This window comes from Pan troglodytes, chromosome 20 (assembly GCF_028858775.2).
Source record: "Pan troglodytes isolate AG18354 chromosome 20, NHGRI_mPanTro3-v2.0_pri, whole genome shotgun sequence".
In the NCBI taxonomy this organism is placed as follows: domain Eukaryota; kingdom Metazoa; phylum Chordata; class Mammalia; order Primates; family Hominidae; genus Pan; species Pan troglodytes.
Window position 1 is genome coordinate 19,182,034 of NC_072418.2, and position 19,513 is coordinate 19,201,546.

The 19,513-nt window shown below is 57.2% G+C and overlaps 1 protein-coding gene across 2 annotated transcripts in view; it reads right to left on the reverse strand.

The window, feature by feature from the left end:
* Positions 1-19,297, reverse strand: part of CHERP (calcium homeostasis endoplasmic reticulum protein) — a 24,386-nt gene extending 5,089 nt beyond the window's left edge. The window contains exons 1-11 of one of the 2 annotated variants that reach the window (XM_016935398.4): positions 19,059-19,297; positions 18,575-18,748; positions 12,462-12,646; positions 10,042-10,179; positions 9,625-9,776; positions 7,799-7,910; positions 7,615-7,704; positions 6,663-6,918; positions 5,096-5,271; positions 2,255-2,690; positions 58-296 (exon numbers count right to left, since the gene is read on the reverse strand). In XM_016935398.4, the coding sequence (XP_016790887.1) occupies positions 58-296; positions 2,255-2,690; positions 5,096-5,271; positions 6,663-6,918; positions 7,615-7,704; positions 7,799-7,910; positions 9,625-9,776; positions 10,042-10,179; positions 12,462-12,646; positions 18,575-18,748; positions 19,059-19,083 (1,983 nt within the window). In that variant the 5' untranslated portion in view covers positions 19,084-19,297. Of the gene's footprint in view, positions 1-57; positions 297-2,254; positions 2,691-5,095; positions 5,272-6,662; positions 6,919-7,614; positions 7,705-7,798; positions 7,944-9,624; positions 9,777-10,041; positions 10,180-12,461; positions 12,647-18,574; positions 18,749-19,058 lie in introns of both variants that reach the window. The other variant, XM_016935397.4, reaches the window with a different exon arrangement.
* Positions 19,298-19,513: the final 216 nt, after the last annotated feature.

The following is a 19,513-nucleotide window of genomic DNA, read 5'->3' on the forward strand; positions in this document are numbered from 1 at the left end:
GAAACGGGGACCAGCATGGTAAGCGTGCTCAGCTTGGAGCCCATTGTGGGGCATTACCTTCACGAGGGGGGCCATCAGCCCAGCAGGGAGATCGAAGTAGGGCACGTTGGGGACCAGGCTGGGGTCATCGTGGTTGATGTGGGGCGGGCCCTGTCGCCGCATGTGTGGGGGCTGCCCGTTGAAGCCGTGGGGGGGAGGGCCGAAGTCAGGGTGCTGGGGTCCAGCCCAAGGCGGGTGCTCGTTGATGCCAGGATGAGGCATGCGGTGGCCAGGGTGGTGGTGAGGGGGCCCCATTTCTGCAAAACAGAGACTTGCCTCAGGACCACAGGCCAGTCAGGATCTCCCAGGCGACAAGTGCTGGAGGGGAGGGGCTCAGTGAAGGGCCAGGAGACGAACCCCTCCTGGGAGCCTGTCCAGCATCTTCTCTCACTGCTTAAGACCAGGCAGCGAGGCACTGAGGAGCCAGGCTCCGAGGGGCCTGTCCCGCACCCATAGGCACAGCCGAGGGAGCTTGAGGCTGAGAGAAGAGAACCCCAAAACCCCAAAACTGCAAGGTGAGGGCTAAGTTGTGACCCTCCGAATCCATACGCTGAGGTCCCAGCCCCCAGTAGCTCAGGACGGAACTGTATTTGGAGACAGAGCCTTCAAAGACACAAATGAGTTAAAATGAAGCCATAGTGGCCCGAATCCAACGTGACTGTTGCCGTTATAATAAGAGATTAGGACACAGACATGTAGAGAGAAGACGGTCACCTATGAGCCAAGGAGACAGGCCTCCAAGACACTAACCTGCACCCGCCACACCTCCACCTCGGACTTCCAGCCCCCAGATCCTTAAGACAATACATTCCAGCTGTTGAAGCCGTCCAGGCTGCGGGACTTTATCATGTCAGCCCAAGCCAAAAAGTAAAAGCAATAAATGTGCCAAGCGGTCTTCAAGCTGCATTTATAATCAGAAATGTATTTAAAGAGAGAAGGCCGGGCATGGTGGCTCACGCCTGTAATCTCAGCACTTTGGGAGGCCAAGGCGGGTAGATCACTTGAGGCCCAGAGTTTGAGACCAGCCTGGCCAACATGGCGAAACCCCATCTACTAAAAATACAAAAATTAGCTGGGCATAGTGACTGGTGCCTGTAATCCCAGCTACTGAGGAGGCCAAGGTGGAAGAATCACTTGAACCCAAGAGGAGGCTGCAGTGAGCCGAGACTGTGCCACTGCACTCCAGCCTGCGTGACAGTGAGGCTCAGTCTCAAAAAAACAACAAACAACAACAACAACAACAAAAGGCCAAGCGAGGTGGCTCACACCTTTCATCCCAGCACTTTGGGAGGCCGAGGCGGGCGGATCACCTGAGGTCAGGAGTTCGAGACCAGCCTGGGCAACATGGTGAAACCCTGTCTCTACTAAAGACACAAAAAATTAGCCAGGCATGGTGGCGCACACCTGTAATCCCAGCTACTCGGGAGGCTGAGGCAGGAGAATCACCTGAATCTGGGAGGCGGAGGTTGCAGTGAGCTGAGATTGTGCCATTGCACTCCAGCCTGGGCAACAGGGTGAGACTCTGTCTCAAAAAAAAAAAAAAATACTAAAAGATTAGAAATAAAATCAATAACAAAGATACTAGGCATGGTGGCTCCCATCTGTAGACCCAGCTACTCTAGAGGCTGAGGTGGGATGACTGCTTGAGCTCAGGAGTTTGAGAGTAGCCTGGCCAACATAGCAAGACCCCATCTCTATTTAAAGTAAAATAAAAATTTTTTAAAAAAGAAAACTAGTTTTTTGGTTTTTTTTTTTGAGACAGCGGTCTGTCGCCCAGGGTGGAGCACAGTGGTGCGATCACAGCTCACCGCAACCTCAGCCTTCTGAGCAGCTAGGACCATAGGCGCCTGACACCGCGCCAAGTATTGATTTTTTAAACGAACTAATACAACGGGAAAACTGATGCAAAAAACAAGCAGCAGCAGTAAAAAGAACGAGGCCCCGCCCTGCCCTCGCCACGCCCACCCACGGCAGGAACCTTTTCCTACTGGCTCTGCCTCATCTGCAGCCAGCCGGGCCTCATCAGGGCGGCAAAACTGAGTCTGTGCCCCCACTTCCTGAGAACCCAGGCCGGGCTCCTCGGACGTCCCATGACCCTGTGTCTGTCACTGTGCACTCAGGAGCATGGCAGGGCCACAAGCAGCGCCACCAGCCTGCTCGGCAGGCGAGCCGTGGATGCCTCCGCCAGGCCCTACCCAGGCGCCCGTACACTCACCGGCAGGGAAGTCCCCCTGGGGGTAGTCGAAGCGGTGGGGATAGGGCGGCCGCTCGAAGGGGTGCCGTGGCGGGAAGTCGTCCTGCATGAAGCGGGGCGGGAAGCGGTTGAAGTTGTGGGGGTGCGGAGGCTGGTTGAACTGCGGGTGCTGCTGGTGGGGCGGGAAGGGCCCCCGGAAGTGTGGGGGCCGCTGCATGCGGAAGGGCGGCTCGCGCTGGCCCCCGCCCCAGGGCGGCTGCTCGTGCTGGCTGTTCCAGGGGCCCTCGAACTGGCTGTTCCAGGCGGCGTCGGGCTGGTTGTTCCAGGGCGCGTCGCGCTGGCCGTTCCAGCCGGGGTCACCGCGCTGCTCGCCCCACATGCCCTCGTGGCTGTTGTTCCAGGGGGGGCAGTGGGGTGGGCCGCCCTGGTGGTGCGGGTAGGGTGGCTGCTCTGGCGGCTGCAAGGGAAGGGACAGGCTTGAGCCCTGCGTGGTCTAGGCCCTAGCGCTCGGCAGCATCACAGCGCTCGGCAGCATCACAGCGCTGGCTCAGACCATGGAGGCGCTGCCCTGGCCACGTTGAGGCGCCTCCTACGCTGACGCCTGCGAGGATGCTGGGCACCTGCTCTCAGCCCGGACCACATGCTGCTGCAAAATGACCAGACACCCAACCGCTGCACCCGCATCTCAGTCCCGGGGCTGTTTCTGCCGCTGGGGCGCGCTGCACCCGCACACAGGCCGCCCGCGCCACAAGGTGCTCCCCGCTACCACTGCCAGACAGACGCCAGCTCCCTCGCCCCTCAGGGGCAGGTGCAGAGGCACAGACGGTATCGCTTCTCAGGGCACCCCAGGCACCCATGGGGCGGGGCTCACTCTGACACCCCCTGCCCTGCCTCACTCCCCCTCTCCCCAAAAGCCGTCTGCTGGGCAGATACACTGCGGCACACACATCCTTGTCCTGGGGTCTGCTTCTGGGGACCTTCAAACCAAGCCAGCATCTTCCTGTAGACTGAAGACAGGAGGCTCTTCCCTCATCAGCTTCTGCTCTGGAGACTTAAAGCCAGGAGGGCAAACTCCAGCTTGGGCAGGGGAGGGGAGGAGCACAGAGGCCAATGAGAAGGCCGGTGTTTAGGGTCACAGCTGGGTAACTGCGCTGACCCCTACTAAGGGGAGGCTGGCCCAGGCTGCCACATTCACCAGGCTTCCAAGAGAAGCCAGAGAGCCAGATATTAAATATCAGGAACTACTTGTTTTTCTTTTTCTTAATTTGAGACAGTCTCGCTCTGTTGCCCAGGCTGGAGTGCAGTGGCGCGATCTTGGCTCACTGCAACTTCCACCTCCCGGGTTCAGGTGATTCTCCTGCCTCAGCTTCTCGAGTAGCTGGGATTATAGGCGCCTGGCACCATGCCCAGCTATTTTTTTATCTTTAGTAGAGGCGAGGTTTCACCACGTTGGCCAGGCTGGTCTCAAACTCCTGACCTCAAATGATCTGCCCACCTCAGCCTCCCAAAGTGTGGGATTACAGGCGTGAGCCACCACGCCCAGCCTTGCTTTTCTTTTTTAGAGACAAGGTCTCACTCTGTCACCCAGGCTGGAATGCAGTGGCATGACCATAGCTCAATGAAGCCTGAAGTCCTGGCTGAACCAATCTTCCTGCCTCAGACCGCTGTGTAGCTGGGACGACAGGTGTGCACCACCATGCCAACTTATTTTTATTCTTTGTAGAGATGGAGTCTTGCCTTGTTGCCCAGGCTGGTCCCAAACTCCTGGCCTCAAGCAATCTTCCTGCCTTGAGAAATTACTTTTAAACGTGTTAAGACCTCACATGGCCAAGTCAAGCAGGCCAGGCTGCTGTTTCTCAGTGTGGACTGCAGGATGCACTGCTGGCCTAGCGGGCACCCTCAGTGAGGGGCGTGCCCATTGTCCTGAGCCCAACCCTCTGGTCTGCAAAAAGACTGAGCCTGGAGACACTAAGGGCCTGTTTCCACACCTACAAAACAGGGACAAGAACTGCCCCCTCTCCAGCAGAGGGTACCTGCAAAACAGCCACCACCATCTGGCTCCCGGCCAGCACTTGGAGGTGGGAGCTATCTTTATGGGGGTGTCCAATCTTTTGTGAGGTTCAATTTCGTGTCCTGAAGCTGGGGATGGGAGGCTCAAAGCCACAACCACCAAGTCTCAGTCCAGAGCCAGTCTCCTTGCCATCCTTACACCTGTCCCTGCAGACAGGGAGTCACCTGGAAAGGCCACGCTGCAAAGCCAACCAGGCCCCACGGTCAAGGGGGAAAGTCGCGCCCTGGAAGACCCGGGGCTGTGCCTCAGTGCTGAAAGTGGACCCAGCACGCTCCAGCACATTTCACAGCCATGCTGTGCCAGATAAGGTGGCCCCTGCCTTGGCCCAGGGGTATGTGACCCATAGCAAAGCTGCATCTGAGGCCTCCCAGGGGCAACACGGCTGACATTTCTGACATTCCCCCTTTCCTTACAAAAGCACCTTGTTCTTTCCAGGATGACAAAACACTGACACTCAACTAGCTTAACCTGTTTAAGGAGGACAGGAAACAGAACACCCTGCCGTGCCTTGCAGCGTTAAAACTCCCCTGCACTCGCAGGACAATGGTGATCTATACTACAGAGAAGCCCAAACCATCAAAGCTCGGGGAAGGGACGTGAAGACCTGTCACTTGACCTGTCCCGGAGCCACAGGAAGACAGGGCTGTCACTAACCCAGCATAAGCTCTGCCACAGAATATCCCTCATTGTTCCCCAGTAAGCCACTCAATGCCCACCAACTGGCATAGGGGAGGCTACCCCATCAGGCCAAGTGTGCCCCATCTGCTCCCACCCCAGGTTCCAATCAATACCTGCTGCTGGCCCCAAGGAGCCACGGGGTGAGGCTGGTCAAACCAAGGGGGCTTGTTTGGTGGGATCTGGTCGTGTGGCCCGGGGCCCCGGGGGCCGGCGGCTGCAGGATCCTGGACCCCTCCGGGAGCTTCGTACTCTGAAGAGCCAGGCATCTGGATGGGAGGCTTGCTGTCATCTAAATCCAAGTGACAGGCAGTTAGAGCAGGCCTGGCAGCAGGAGGCGCTGTCTCCTCTCCACACTACCCCAGAGCAAACCAGGCTACCGCTTTTAGTGCCCAGTGGATGATCGCTTCAGGACCCACTAAAACCATGACTATCACTGGCTTCCAGGAAGGGGACAGGGCGAGGGGAGGTTTCGACCTTGAACATGACACACATCTGTCCTTTTCAAAGCTTTACAAGAAACATGCCTCACTTCTGCCTTCTTGGTTTGCTGAAGAATTTCTATCCACACTGAATTTGATTAGACATCTTTACTGTATCTAATTAAAAGGTCTTTCCCCACATCTGTTATTTTCTATTCTATACAATCCTCATATTCCTACAACAAATCTTCTTTGATCAGAATGTAATTTTAAAATCCTTTGCTAGGCCGGGTGCGGTGGCTCACGCCTGTAATCCCAGCACTTTGGGAGGCTGAGGTGGGTGGATCCCAAGGTCAGGGGATCGAGACCATCCTGGCTAACACGGTGAAACCCCGTCTCTACTAAAAATACAAAAAAGTAGCTGGGCATGGTTGCGGGCGCCTGTAGTCCTAGCTACTCAGGAGGCTGAGGTAGGAGAATGGCGTGAACCCAGGAAGCGGAGCTTGCAGTGAGCTGAGATCACGCCACTGCACTCCAGCCTGGGCGACAGAGCAAGACTCCATCTCAAAAAAAAATCAAAAACAAAATCCTTTGCTAGATTCTGCTAAGATTTCCTTCAGTATTTCCGTGTCTTTTTCAGAAGTGACACTAGATTGTATTTTCTGAGACAGGGTCTCGCTTTGTTACCCAGGCTGGAGTGCAGTGGTGTAAATGCGGCTCACTGCAGCCTCAATCTCATGGGCTCAAGTGATCCTCCCACCTCAGCCCCCAAGTAGCTGGGACAACAGGTGAGCACCATTTTTCTATTTTTAGTAGAGATGGGGTTTCACCATGTTGCCCAGGCTAATCTCAAACTCCTGGGCTCAAGCGATCTGCCCATCTCGGCCTCCCAAAGTGCTGGGATTACAAGCGTAAGCCACCATGCCTAGCCAATTATATTTTCAGTCTGTGCATTGTCCTTCCTGCCTGATGTAATAGTTACCCTAGTCTTGGGGAATGATCTGGGTACCTTTCCTCTATTTCTTTTCTCTGGGAACAGGAAACAGATTTTCTGCTGTTCAGGAATGGGATGGTTGTAGTTTTACTCTAGGATCACCTGGCTCGTGCTTGTAAATGGATGAAAACCTGGGCCTAGGAGCAGGCCTGGGACGAGGGAACAAGAACTGTGTCTGAGGGTGGCAGACTGCTTTCTGACTACACTCGGTGCCCAGCCTCTGGGGGCTGTTTCCTGGGAGCAGGCTGAGCTGAGGGAGCCCCATACCAGGCTGGGTGGTGGGCGGGATGGCAGGGGCAGGTGCTGGGGCCGGGGGTGGAGCAGGCGGTGGAGGCGTGGCCTTGACTTCAGCCTCCATCTGCGGCATCTGGAGCTGCTGCTGCTGCTGTTGCTGCTGCTGCTGCTGCTGCTGGGCCAGGCTGGTGACAAACTCCTCGTGCTGCGTCTTGAGGGTCTGGATCTGCTGCTGGAAGGCCAGCTGCACCGGCTGGACCACTGAGGAGTACTCGTTGATGAGGGTGGCCTGAGAGAGAGAAGAGCACCCGCTGCTCAGTATGCGGCCTTGGGGCTCGCTGCCTGGCGCCAGAGGACAAACGCCTGGAAAGCAGCAGAGCCTGGGGGACCTGGGGCAGGTGGACAGGGAACCGTCACGTGAAACAGCCAACACAGTCTGGGCAATCAGAGTGTGCGCTGGGATCTGGCCAGAGATTTGGGGATGAGGATGTTCGTTGCAGCGTGGTTTACGACTCCCTGATAACAGAACGAGCAACGACAGCCGTGTCCTGGCCGCTTCGTGGCGGCTCAGCGAACACTGCCCACCGACATTCTGGGACACGCTCATGGGCTCTGCCTCCCACTCGCCATGTGGCTCTCAGCAAGAGGGGCTGCCACAGCCTAAGCCACGTCTGGGCTTCCTCACGCTTCCACCACACCGGAACATGCCTGACCACCAGAGCAAATGGGCCATGTGCAATGACTCCGAAAGGCCGCCTGGTTCTAGTGTGCCAGGAAAGTCAGGGAGACACACCTAAGGCCTGGGAAATGTCACCTGGGACTCTCTGGTCAACACACACTGGCTACTCCTAGCACAGGCAGGGGACATGGGCTCTCTGGCTTCTGGGACCTGCTGGGGTGGCAGCTGCTGTCCCCACACTCCCAAACCCTCCTGGGGAACCCGCCCCAGCTCTAGGGTGAGGTGTGGGTGGGCAGGGACACTCACCTGGTACTGACCAAGCCCCAGGGCTGGGCTCTGTAGCTGCTGAATGATGGAGTCATCGAAGTAGCCGTTTTTCTCCCAGAGCTGCAGGAGCTGGCGGTGGGAGGAGAGAGAGGCCGGGTCAGTGGGGAGGGGAAAGGCCTGTGTGTCCCGGTCTTGCCCAACCCCTGGCCCGGGGCCCACGCACCCGGGCGATCTTCTGCTGCTTGTCTTCCTCCACGGCCAAGAAGCTGGTGCAGTAGATGGGCACCACGACCTTCTGCAGGGCGGCCAGCAGCTCCCGGGCCTGCTTGCGCTGGCTGTGAGGGAGAGACTTTCCGCGCGTCAGGGCCCTGGGGCGGGACCCGGCCACGCGCCCGTTACCATCGCGGCTCCAGCCTCAGCGCCCTCTGCCTTCTCGGGAATCGGGTCCCCAACCCGGTCAGGGCGATGGCTGGGCTCCCACGAGACCTGTGCTGGTGCCTGGGCTCGAGGAAGGGACAGATGGAAAAACAGCAAGCAGGGGAGGGAGAGAACGTGGCCTGGGGCCGTTCTGAGCAAGGCCTTTTGGTCCAGTCCCCTTGATAGGAAATAACCTTCCCTCCTTCCCTCTTGGGTGGCGCTGCGGATGAAGGGATATGGGCCGGCAGGAGCCCCTGCCTGTGTATGATGGGCGGGATGGGACTGCTGCGGAGTGGGGGTCTTGTCCTTTTCACTCATTATGCACAAGGAAACCTCGGCCCAGGCCAGGCCTCTTGGGAGAAGGAGGGAGGGTGCCCAGTCCCTCAGGAACCTAGAACACTTTAGAAGAGTGACCGGATGCCCAGCGGGGGGAGGCGCCGGGCCCATGTCCTCTCAGGGCTGCTGTGCAGTGCTGCACAGGACACTGTGCATACCTGGCCTGGGAGGCCCCTGCCGCTGCGCAGGGAGATGGCTGCCCCTGGGGAGGGACGCAAGACAGGAGGGGAGCAGCTGGAAGCCCCTCAGCCCTCAGCTTGCCGCAGGGGGCTCAGGGGAGCAAGGGCCTGGGCCGGGCGAGCAGCACTTGGCTTCGGACAGAGTGGAGCTAGAGAGGCGCGTGGCTGGAGAATGCGGGAAACTGTGCATCCGTGCAAGGCACCCCTGACTCAGAGGCAGGGAGAAGTGGAGGCATGAGGAGGAGCAGAAGGGCAGAGCTGGTGCCGAGCCGCAACTCACTTCCCAGCAGGAGAGAAACAGGGACTGAGGTGGGGAGGCAAGAGGGACTCAGGCAGTGCTGCATGTGGTAGATGGGGCGAGATGGGTGCTGGCAGCCTGGCCCACTGTAGAGGCACATGAGGCGCCAGGCCAGGACTGCTGCCCGCTAGGCTCAGTAGCAATGCTTGTCTCCTCCTGCACGTGCGGGCCTTTGGCCTGGGGTTCTATTGTTTTTTTTTTTTTGCTAATTTTTGTGAGAAGGGCCCCAGTGACCCTGTAGAAGGAAATACCCACCCAACCTTGGGGAGGGTGGAGACAGCAACAGTGGGAAGGGTGAGGGCTGGGTGGGGACAGAGGGTCGGCAGATGTGGCTCTGTTGAAGCCTGAGAGATGGGTCAGGGCTGGAGAAGGGGATCCCAAAGGAGGGTCCTGATGGCTGAGCAAAGTCAGGTGACCGCGTGTGTGCGTGCAAATCAGTGACGAGGGCAGGAGACAGACACAGAGGCCAAGGAGGCCGTGGCTGAGAAGGCAACAAGGAGACGCCAAGAAGCTGCCCCATGAGAGGAAGGAGTGCAGGGGACAGTGGCCCCCAGGAGACAGCAATGTGACAGGTGAGGCCGGGGTCTAGGGGAGAGGACAGGGCATGCAGCGAAGGTGCACAGGACACCTAGACCTCGCAGTCCTGCAGACAGAAGCCTGGTGGCTCACAGAGACCCCCCCACCCGGGGTCCCCGGACAAGTGCCCCCTAGTCTCGGGACAGGCCAAGCCAAGCTACCGACTGGAGCAAGCGGCCAGCCAGGAGGATTGAGGAGGAGCGCGAGGAAGTGGCGCTCTGGGCACGGGGTGGCGGCGCTCACCAGTGGTGCAGCACGTCGTTGATCAGGTAGATGAGGTGCAGCCGCAGCTCGAAGTGCGCCCCATCAGCCGTGATGCGGTTCCGGAGGTGGCCGGCCATCAGCTCACAGTGCGGCGGGGACTTGGCATTGCTGAACATCCAGTTCTTCCCGGCCTGCAACAACCGAGCCAATGATGAGTGAGCAGGGCCGCGGCTCCCCCAGGCACCCACTGCCTCCCTGACAGTGCGTCACCATCAGCTCAGGGAAGGACACACCATGAGGGTGGGGGGCACAGGGTCCCACAGCCTCAGGAGCGTGCTCAAGGCGGGAGGGAAAGGCACCCATTGTAACAGCCCTTAGCCCAGACTGGCTACGACAGGCCCTGCCTCAGGGAGGGACCAAGGGAAAGCTGGGCTCTGGGAAGTGCTGGCCCCTCACCGAGATGGCGTCCTTGGTGCACGTGTCGATGATGGGCTGCAGGAGGTTGTCAAACTCGTTCATGTCTAGCTGGGTCTCCTCCAGAAGCTTCTGCATCTGCTGCTCCACCGCGTGGGCCACGGCCGCTGTCACTTGCTCCTGCGGGGGGATCAGTGGGGTCGAGAACACATGAGGAGGGACCCGCAGCCTGAGCCCTCCGGCCTGGCTCAGCAGGGGCGGGGTGGGGACATGGTGGCGATGCCCGGACTCTGGGCTGCTCTGGCCATCAGCTCCCTTGCTTATCCCCAGCAGGAGGAGATTCTGTCTCTCATGCCTGCCGTGAATCTGTGACAGTCCCTCCTGGAGTGGGCAGGGCACTGACAGGACATACCAGGAGACAACACCTGCCCTCCAGGTAACCAAGGAAAACACTGCAGCCCAGAGGAACAAACAACCTCTGCAAACCAACTCAACAAAAAACAAAGGCGGGGCGCGGTAGCTCATGCCTGTAATCCCAGCACTTTGGGAGGCTGAGGCGGGAGGATCGCTTGAGCCCAGGAGCTCCAGACCACCTGGGCAACGTAGCGAAACCTCATCTCTACAAAAAATAAAATACAAATTAGTTGAGCATGGTAGTGTGTGCCTGTGTTCCCAACTACTTGGGAGGCTGAGGCGGAAGGATTGCTGGAACCCAGGAGTTCAGAGTTAAACAGTGAGCTGTGACTGTACCACTGTACTCCAGCCTGAGTGACACAGCAAGACCTTGTCTCTAACAACAACAACAAAACAACAACAAAAAGAAAAGAAAAAAAAAGACAAATGAGGGATGGTGTGAACGACAGGCAATAGAGGAAGAGGATACACCCATGGCCTCTAGTGAAGCAAGAAGGGGGCAATCTCATTCCTTAAGAGGAAACACCGGTTAAAGTGCGACTGGTAAAAACAGAGCTGCCAGGGGGACCAGCGGTCAGTTACGGCTGGTCAAGGCAGGCCTCCCACTCCATGATGAACAGAAGCTGAGGGTGAGCATTCTGGAACTTTCTTTTCTTTTCTTTTTTTTTTTTTTGAGATGGAATCTCGCTCTGTCGCCCAGGCTGAAGTGCAATGGCATAATCTCAGCTCACTGCAACCGCCACTTCCTGGGTTCAAGCAATTCTGCCTCAGTCTCCTGCGTAGCTGGGACTACAGACACCTGTTACTGCACCCAGCTAATTTTTGTATTTTTTACTAGAGACAGGGTTTCATCATATTGGCCATGCTGGTCTCAAACTCCTGACCCTGTGATCCGCCTGCCTTGGCCTCCCAGAGTGCTGGGATTATAGGCTGAGCCACTGCGCCCAGCTGGAACTGAGAGCAATATGACAGTGTGATTTTATGCCCTGAACCTAGTACTGAGCATGGGGTTGGTGTTTTGGAGGTTTGGTATTCTATTCCTCTCATTTTTCTGGCAATGCACTTGTAGTCTTTTATTTATTTATTTTTTCTGAGACTGAGTCTTGCTCAGTCACCCAGGCTGGAGTGCAGTGGTGCAATCTCAGCTCATGCAACCTTTTCCTCCCAGGTTCAAGCAATTCTCCTGCCTCAGCCTCCCAAGTAGCTGGGATTACAGGCGTGCACCACCACGCCCAGCTAATTTTTGTATTTTTCGTAGAGACAGGGTTTCATCATGTTGACCAGGCTAGCCTCGAACTCCTGACCTCATGATCTGCCCATCTCAGCCTCCCAAAGTGCTGGGATTACAGGTGTGAGCCACCACACCCAGCCAATGCACCTGTATTCTATTTGGCAAAAGTTATCAAACTGTTGGACCAGGAAGGACAAAAGGGTCCTTCTGGCCAGGTGGATCACCTGAGGTCAGGAATTTGAGACCAGCCTGGCCAACCTGGTGAAACTCCATCTCTACTACAAATACAAAAATTAGCCGGGTGTGGTGGTGCATGCCTGTAATCTCAGCTACTCCAGAGGCTGAGGCAGGAGGATCATTTGAACTCGGGAGGTGGGGGCTGCGGTGAGCTGAGATCACGCCTCTGCACTCCAGCCTGGGCGACAGAACAAGACTTAAAAAAAAAAAGGGTCCTCTCCCAACCAACAGCTCCAGGTGACCTAGCTACTATGTGGTGGGGCCAATGGTAGGCACCAGAGGCTGCCTGGCCACAGCCATTAGGGAGCTTCAAGGTGCATACGTGCCCCACAGTCCCACTCAGGGGGGTCCACCCCAGGGTGATGGGTGCACGCACGTCCAGTGGCTTCACTGAGATGAGAAGCAGCCTCTGTGTCTGGCATCAGGGCTGGGGGTGACAGTGGCTGACATGCACCGAGCCCTGGGTGGCAGGGGGGGCCCTGTCCTCACTGACACCTGTTATTCATTCTGATGAGCAGATGCAAAAACAGAGGCACAGGGGAGCTGCTGGTGTCTGGCTGAGGAGGGGGCAGGCCCATACCTGTCTGAGCGCCAGCAAGTGCTGCTCCTGCTGCTGGAGGTTCCACTGGCTCTGCTGGATGAGCTCGTCCATGGATGGCGCGCCCTGGGCCGGCGGGATGGGCGCGGCGGGGGCCAGCGGGGGCTGTGGCAGGGGTGGCATGGTGGCGGCTGGCTCCAGCTCCGGGGTCTGCTGCTTGCAGATGACTGGAGGGAGAGGAGGAGGGGTGCCCCGTGAGAATGCAGATGGGGGTCTAGGTGTCCCCTTGGCCACCTCTCAGCCACAGGGGCCTCCCCCTCCCCAGGGACTCACCATCCACGAGGGCCTGTTCATAGCCTCATGCCCACGCAAACCAGCTCCTCCTAGTCTCGGGCCCTGCCCTCCCTCTCACAGGATCCCAGCCTCAGCATTCCATCTTCGGGCCGTCCCCTCCTCGGAGAACCTAGGAAGTCCCCTGGCCGCTCTCTCGCCAGCACCATCCAGTCCTTGCACAGTGTCCTTCCGGTGCAAGCTAAGCTTGAGCCTGCCCACCTCCTCACCCACCTAGGCCCCACCTGATGCAGAACCCTAGGCCTCAGTACCTCTCATCCCCCGACCTCCTCGGCCACTCCCTGACCTCTGCCACTTAAGCTACCCATTGACTGTTAAGATGTCACAGCCACCGGGCCTCTGCACATCTGGCCAGAAAGGCACGAAGCCGCACCCCCGAGCGCACACTGCGGCCTCCCCCACACCTGCCTTGTCCTTCTACTGACTCTCCTTGCTTCTCCAGCCCTTGGGGACAGAGACCCCTCTGCATTCAGGGGTGCATCCAGTTTGAGGCAGCAGTGAGACACCCATTCTGCCGGCAGAAGCCTGGGTCAGGGTGGGCGCAGGTCCCAACTCTGGCCAGATGGGGCGGGTGGTGAGGTCTCTGAGGAAGGGACCCGGCTGATAAGGAGGCCCTGGACAAGATGACCCGCCTCTCTCTCCGTCTTGGGGCTGCCTGGTCTAAATGTGACCATGTACCCCTGGAGTCCTCCAGAGCCCCACTCCAAGGGGACCAGGACAAAGCCAAAGATAAGGGGGGTGGGGTGTCAGGTGGAAGGTGTCGCCCCTCACTGGGCGCTCAAGTCAAGTCTCGGGGCTGACTGTGCCCTCCAGTTTGTGCACCCAAAGCCACCCTACAGGATGACCCCCAACTTCTGCACCGAATCCCACCCCTCCCACTGTCTGAGGGACACTGCTTATTGATATTTCTTCTCTCTCTTATTTCTCCAACTCCTCCCTCTTTACCCGCCCCTCCCCAGCAGCATCTAAACACATTGGGCTGGGCATGATGGCTCACGCCTATAATCCCAGCACTTTGGGAGGACAAGGCGGGTGATCACCTGAGGTCAGGAGTTCGAGACCAGCCTGGCCAACATGGCCCTGTCTCTACTGAAAATGCAAAAAATTAGTCGGGCGTGGTGGCGGGCACCTGTAATCCCAGCTACCTGAGAGGCTGAGGCAGGAGAATTGCTTGAGCTTGCAAGGTGGAGGTTGCAGTGAGCCGAGATGGCGCCACTGCACTCCAGTGTGGGTGACAGAGTGAGACTCCATCTCAAAAAATAAAAAAGGAAATAAATAAACACATCAGAATATTCTGGGTTGGAAACTTCTCCCTTTACCCCATGATCCCTCTCTAAACGATTTCTCAGACAAGACTCACTCCAGATCTTCACCTCCCCTTTATCTCAGCCTGGTGCCTGCTTGCCACTCCCCACACCCCCCTCCTTCCCCCAGGCAGCTGAGGACACCCTCACTCAACTCAGCCCCCCGGGCCTGTCGCAGGTGCTTGCCTCCCTTGGCCTCCATGTGTTCGCCCCCTCAGTCCCTTTCTCCCCCTTTACCAACCCCTCTCCCGTTGGACCCTCACATGCTGGGGTGCGCGGCCTGTGTTCTGAGCCCTGTCCTCCGCTCTATGCAACCGCCGGGCAACATGAGCTACTCATTCCTGTGGCTGCAACTGTGCATGGTGTGATTCCTAAATCCATCATCTCCATTCTGGATTCCTGAGCTTTGGCCCTAACCACCAACTGCACGGCCCACTGTGTTTCCAAGGGGCCTGTGTTTCCTCTCACCCCCTACACCTATGTCCCCTCCTGTGCTCCCCGCACCATGGTTGGCACCACCATCTGCCCAGAAACCCAGGCCAGAAGTAGCATGTGCCTCCCACTGACGAGCCACATAGTGTCAAGGCGGCCTCCGAGACATCACTCCAATCAGTCTATGTCCCCGCTGTCACCACCATGGATCTGCTGTCACCTGCGTCACCCCAGAACCGGTCTTCCTGCATCAGGTCCCATCCCTCTACCTCTTTTTGACATGGCAGTCATGGTATTGCCACTTATGGAGTGGTCCCTGGGCTACCCAGCGGTGACAGACGGTTATGGAACCAGAAAGGGAGCATTTCAAAACCTTTCTAGCCGCGTGATGGTTCACGGTCCACATTGTTACTGTGCTTTGCAGAAGTTTTGGTCCACACACAACAGGTTAGAAACTTAAAACACAACACCAGAAATGGTCCTTCACCACAGAGTTCGTGAAGCTCCATTCTACAACAGTTGAGGCCCAGGCTTTAAGGCGTGGGGTGCAGAACTGGCTGTACTGTGGCTAACCCAGCTTCACAACACAGACCTAAACCTTTCACGAGTCTCTCCCACGCTTCCAGGATACACTCCTCACTCCTCTCCAAGCCAGGTCCCCGACTCCTCCCCAAGCCAGGCCTCCAACTCCTCCCCAAGCCAGGCTCCCAATTCTGCACCTCCACCTCTGGCCACTCCAAGAACCCCTCCTACTCTGGGCTTCAGCCACCCTAAGCTCTGGGTTCCCCATTCCCTCCAAGGGCTCCTTTCTCTGCCCGGAACACTTTTCTCCCCTTGTTTTCACCTGGCCAACTCCAACACACCCTTTACATCTAGCCAAGGTATCATCACCCACAGAAAGCACTTCTTGGCTGGGTACGATGGCTCACGCCTGTAATCCCAGCACTTTGGGAAGCCAAGGTGGGCGGATCATGAGTTCAAGAGATCAAGACCATCCTGGCCAACATGGTGAAACCACGTCTCTACTAAAAATACAAAAATTAGCTGGGTGTGGTGGCGCACGCCTGTAGTCCCAGCTACTTGGGAGGCTGAGGCAGGAGAATCGCTTGAATCTGGGAGGCAGAGGTTGCAGTGAGCCAAGATCTCGCCACTGTACTCCAGCCTGGGCAACAAGAGCAAGACTCCATCTCCAAAAAAAAAGAAAGCGCTTCTTGGCTTCAATCTTCCTGGGCTATAAGCATAAGCACCCTCTCCTTCCTCATAACGGCACCAGCTTCCAAGTGGCGTCCCCCCCGCCCCAGAAAGGGAAAGCAGCCCTTAGCTCAGTCACCCAAGCCAAAGCACCGTCTGAGGTGTCTTCCTCCCCTGCTCATTACACCATCAGGTCGTCAATATCCAACTGGCGCCCAAGTTCATGGATTCTACCCCTTCACCCCACCTGCCCCCCATGCTCCCTCCCTCAGGCTCAACCTACTGACTTAATTCAGACCCCACCATCTCTCACCTAAACAACTGCCTTGTTTGCTCCCCTGCAGGCCTCACTGCTCCCCAGGCTGGTCCCTCTAGCTTGTCCTACACCACTGGCCACACAACCCAAGCCACCCTCTGCCTTGTTTAAAACTCTTGTGGCTTCCCGCTGCCTTTAGAAACGGTTTTAAACTTGGTGTGCTGGGGCTAAGGAAGGATCGCTCTAGAAACACATAAGCACATACAATATTTTGCTTACGATTTCAGGCAGCTGATCTCTCCCCACCCCACCCCCGCATCTCAAACCTAAATAGGCATCAGAAAAACCCCTGGATTGAGTGAAAAAACCCAAACTTTTCCCCTGGCAGTTAACACTCCAGGTCAAACTCTTCCCTCATACAAGCACATTCTTTTCTTAAATAGATTCTCTACTATGTCACCCAGGCTGGAGTGCAGTGGCTATTTACAGGCGTGAGGCCACTACTGATCAGCACAGGAGTTTCAACCTGCTCCATTTCTGACCTGGGCCAGTTCACCACCCCTTAGACAGTCTAGTGGTCCCCAGCTCCCAGGGGGTCACCATACTGACACTGAACTTACTGCAAACACTCAATCGACACAGCGCACTACAGCCCTGAACTCCCGGGCTCAAGCAACCCTCCAGCCTCAGCCTCTTGAGTAGCTGGGGGTACGGTGTGTGCCACTGTGCCTGGCAATACACACATAAACTCTCTCTTTCTCTGTTTCTTGTTCAAGAAACTGCCCCTTTGCAATGTTCTACTCTCTCAGCCTTTCAAGTTTTTGTTGTTGTTGTTGTTAGATGGAGTTTCGCTGTCTCCCAGGCTGGAGTGCAGTGGCACGATCTTGGCTCACTGCAACCTCCACCTCCCAGGTTCAAGCGATTCTCCTGCCTCAGCCTCCCGAGTAGCTGGGACTACAAGTGCCCACCACCATGCCTGGCTAATTTTTTTTGTATTTTTAGTAGAGATGGGGTTTCACCATGTTGGCCAGGCTGGTCTCGAACTCCTGACCTCAAGTGATCCGCCTGACTCAGCCTCCTAAAGCGCTGGGATTACAGGCACAAGCCACTGGGCCTGGCCTCCTTTCAAGCTTCTCTTTTTTTAGATGGAGTCTCATTCTGTCACCCAGGCTGGAGCACAATGGTGTGGTCTCGGCTCAATGCAACCTCCAGCTCCCAGGTTCAAGCGATTCTTCTGCCTCAGCCTCTCCAGTAGCTGGGACTACAGGTGTGTGCCACCACACCTGACTAAGTTTTGTAATTTTAGTAGAGATAGGGTTTCACTATGTTAGCCAGGCTGTTCTCAGACTCCTAACCTCAAGTGATCTGCCCGCCTCAGCCTCCCAAAGTGCTGGGATTACAGGCGTCAGCCACTACGCCTGGCCTCCTTTCAAGCCTTTTCTTTTTCTTTCTTTCTTTTTTTTTTTTTTTGAGATGGAGTCTTACTCTGTCACTCAGACTGCAGTGCAATGGCGTGGTCTTGGCTTACCGCAACCTCCACCTCCCGGGTTCAAGCGATTCTCCCGCCTCAGCCTCCCAAGTAGCTGGGACTACAGGCGCGGGCCACCACACCCGGCTAATTTTTGTATTTTTCGTAAAAACAGGGTTTCACTATGTTGGCCAGGCTGGTCTCAGACTCCTAACCTCAAGTGATCTGCCCGCCTTGGGCTCCCAAAGTGCTGGGATTACAGTATGAGCCACTGCAACAGGCCTCCTTTCAAGCTGTTTAATCGAACACCAACTGTGTGTTATATATTAAGGTACAATGACCTTATACCTTAATACAAGGCGAGCGTGTAGTCCCCTGAACTACACGCTCGCCGAAGCCAAACAGACCTTGTTTGGGTCATTGTACCTTAATACATAACACACACTTGGCGTTCGATCAAACAGCGGACAACCACCTCTCAATGTCCATCTACCTGGCAAACTCCTAGTTATTCATTTAAACAATCTAGAGACGGGGTTGGGTACTGAACGTGACAGATGTGATACCTGCCCTGAGCAGCCGCACCACCTGGTGACTATCCATTATTCAAAGGCCAGCTCTGCTTCCTAACTTTAAACTTCTTTAGAGCAGGACTGGAATCCTGTTGCCTAAATGAACGAACATTGATAAACACTTGCCAATAACTAAAACTCAGAGGGATAATTCTTTTTGATTTCTGCTGCAGGCATCTGAAATGCACAAAACCTTGCTGGACCCACAGGGAGACGGCAAAGGGGGCTGGACAGTGCCTGTCCCATGGGCTCCCATCCGGCCTCTATCACTTCCTCCCTAGAAAATACTAAAACAATCACGCTACTCCTGCTAATCTCCGTCATCAGTCTGCAAAACAACAGCAAAATCCCTGATCCAGAGCCCAGGGGGAGGATCGAAAACCTCGTTGTTCTCCATTACAGTGGCACCCAGCAGCCGCTGTGTGCAGGGCCGTGGGAACAGCGGAACAGGGATCGTGTGGACCGAGCTGCTCCACTTCAAAGAATAAACGACCCGAAAGAAAGGTTTGTGGCAGAGCCCGGACTGGAATCCGAGAAAGGAAGCGCTCAATGGGGCGGCCTGAGTGCCGGAGGGGACTCACGCTGCTGCTGCTCCAGCGCCAGCTTGCACTTGTAGTAACTGTAGAATTCGCCTCCGAAAAGAAACGAGAATTTGGGGTTGTCCTTCTGCTTCTCCATAGTCATCTTCTCAAACTCGGGCCCATTGCGAGCCACGAACTGGGCGAGCTTGTCGATGACATTTCGAAGCTCCTGGTCTGGAGGACGGAGAAAAGGCCACGCGGGGCGTCAGCGAGGACCGCCCAAAGCCGGAGGACTCGGCGCCCCAGCCCCCGTCCGCCTTGCCGGGGACCCCAAGGGGATGGGCCCCGAAGAGGCCGCCCTTGTACGGGTCCCGATAGGGGCCACACGCTCGCCGGGAATGCGGGGACCCACGGGAGAGGCCGCAGGCGAAGCCGCGAGGCCGAGCCCCGCCCCCTCCCAGACCCGGGGACTCCAGGAGGCGGGGCCGGCCAACAGGAGGTTCCGGGGAGAGAGAAACGGTCTCTCGGCCGGTTTGGGTCTCACCATCGGGGGGCAGCGGCATCTCCATGGCTCCGGCCGCGGGGAACGTCCTCCGGCGCCACACGATCGACCACCAGCGCCGTCTGCAGAAGCCGGCCGGAAGTGGCGCGAGGGAGCCGTTTACGGCGGGCTTCTAGGGCCGCTTCCGCCCGCCACTTACGGCCGTCGCTGGGAAACTCCGGAAGTGAGAGCGGGAGGCAGGCGGGAAGAAGCCGCGCGATGCCTGGCGCGCGGGAGGGGCTAGCGAGGCGCACGCGCAGAAGTTTCCTGACACTTTCGCAGAGTGGGTCCCCGTCGCGCGGCGCCGCGGAAAGGCTGGAACGGCGCGGGTGGGTGTTAGTCGAGACCGGGGGGCGCGGGGCGTGCCCCTTGGTCGGCGTCGCAGCCCGACGGGCTGGCTGGTTGCTGCCTCCGGGCGACCAGGGGCCTGGGGACTTCGTGCCTGGGCCAGGGTCTCT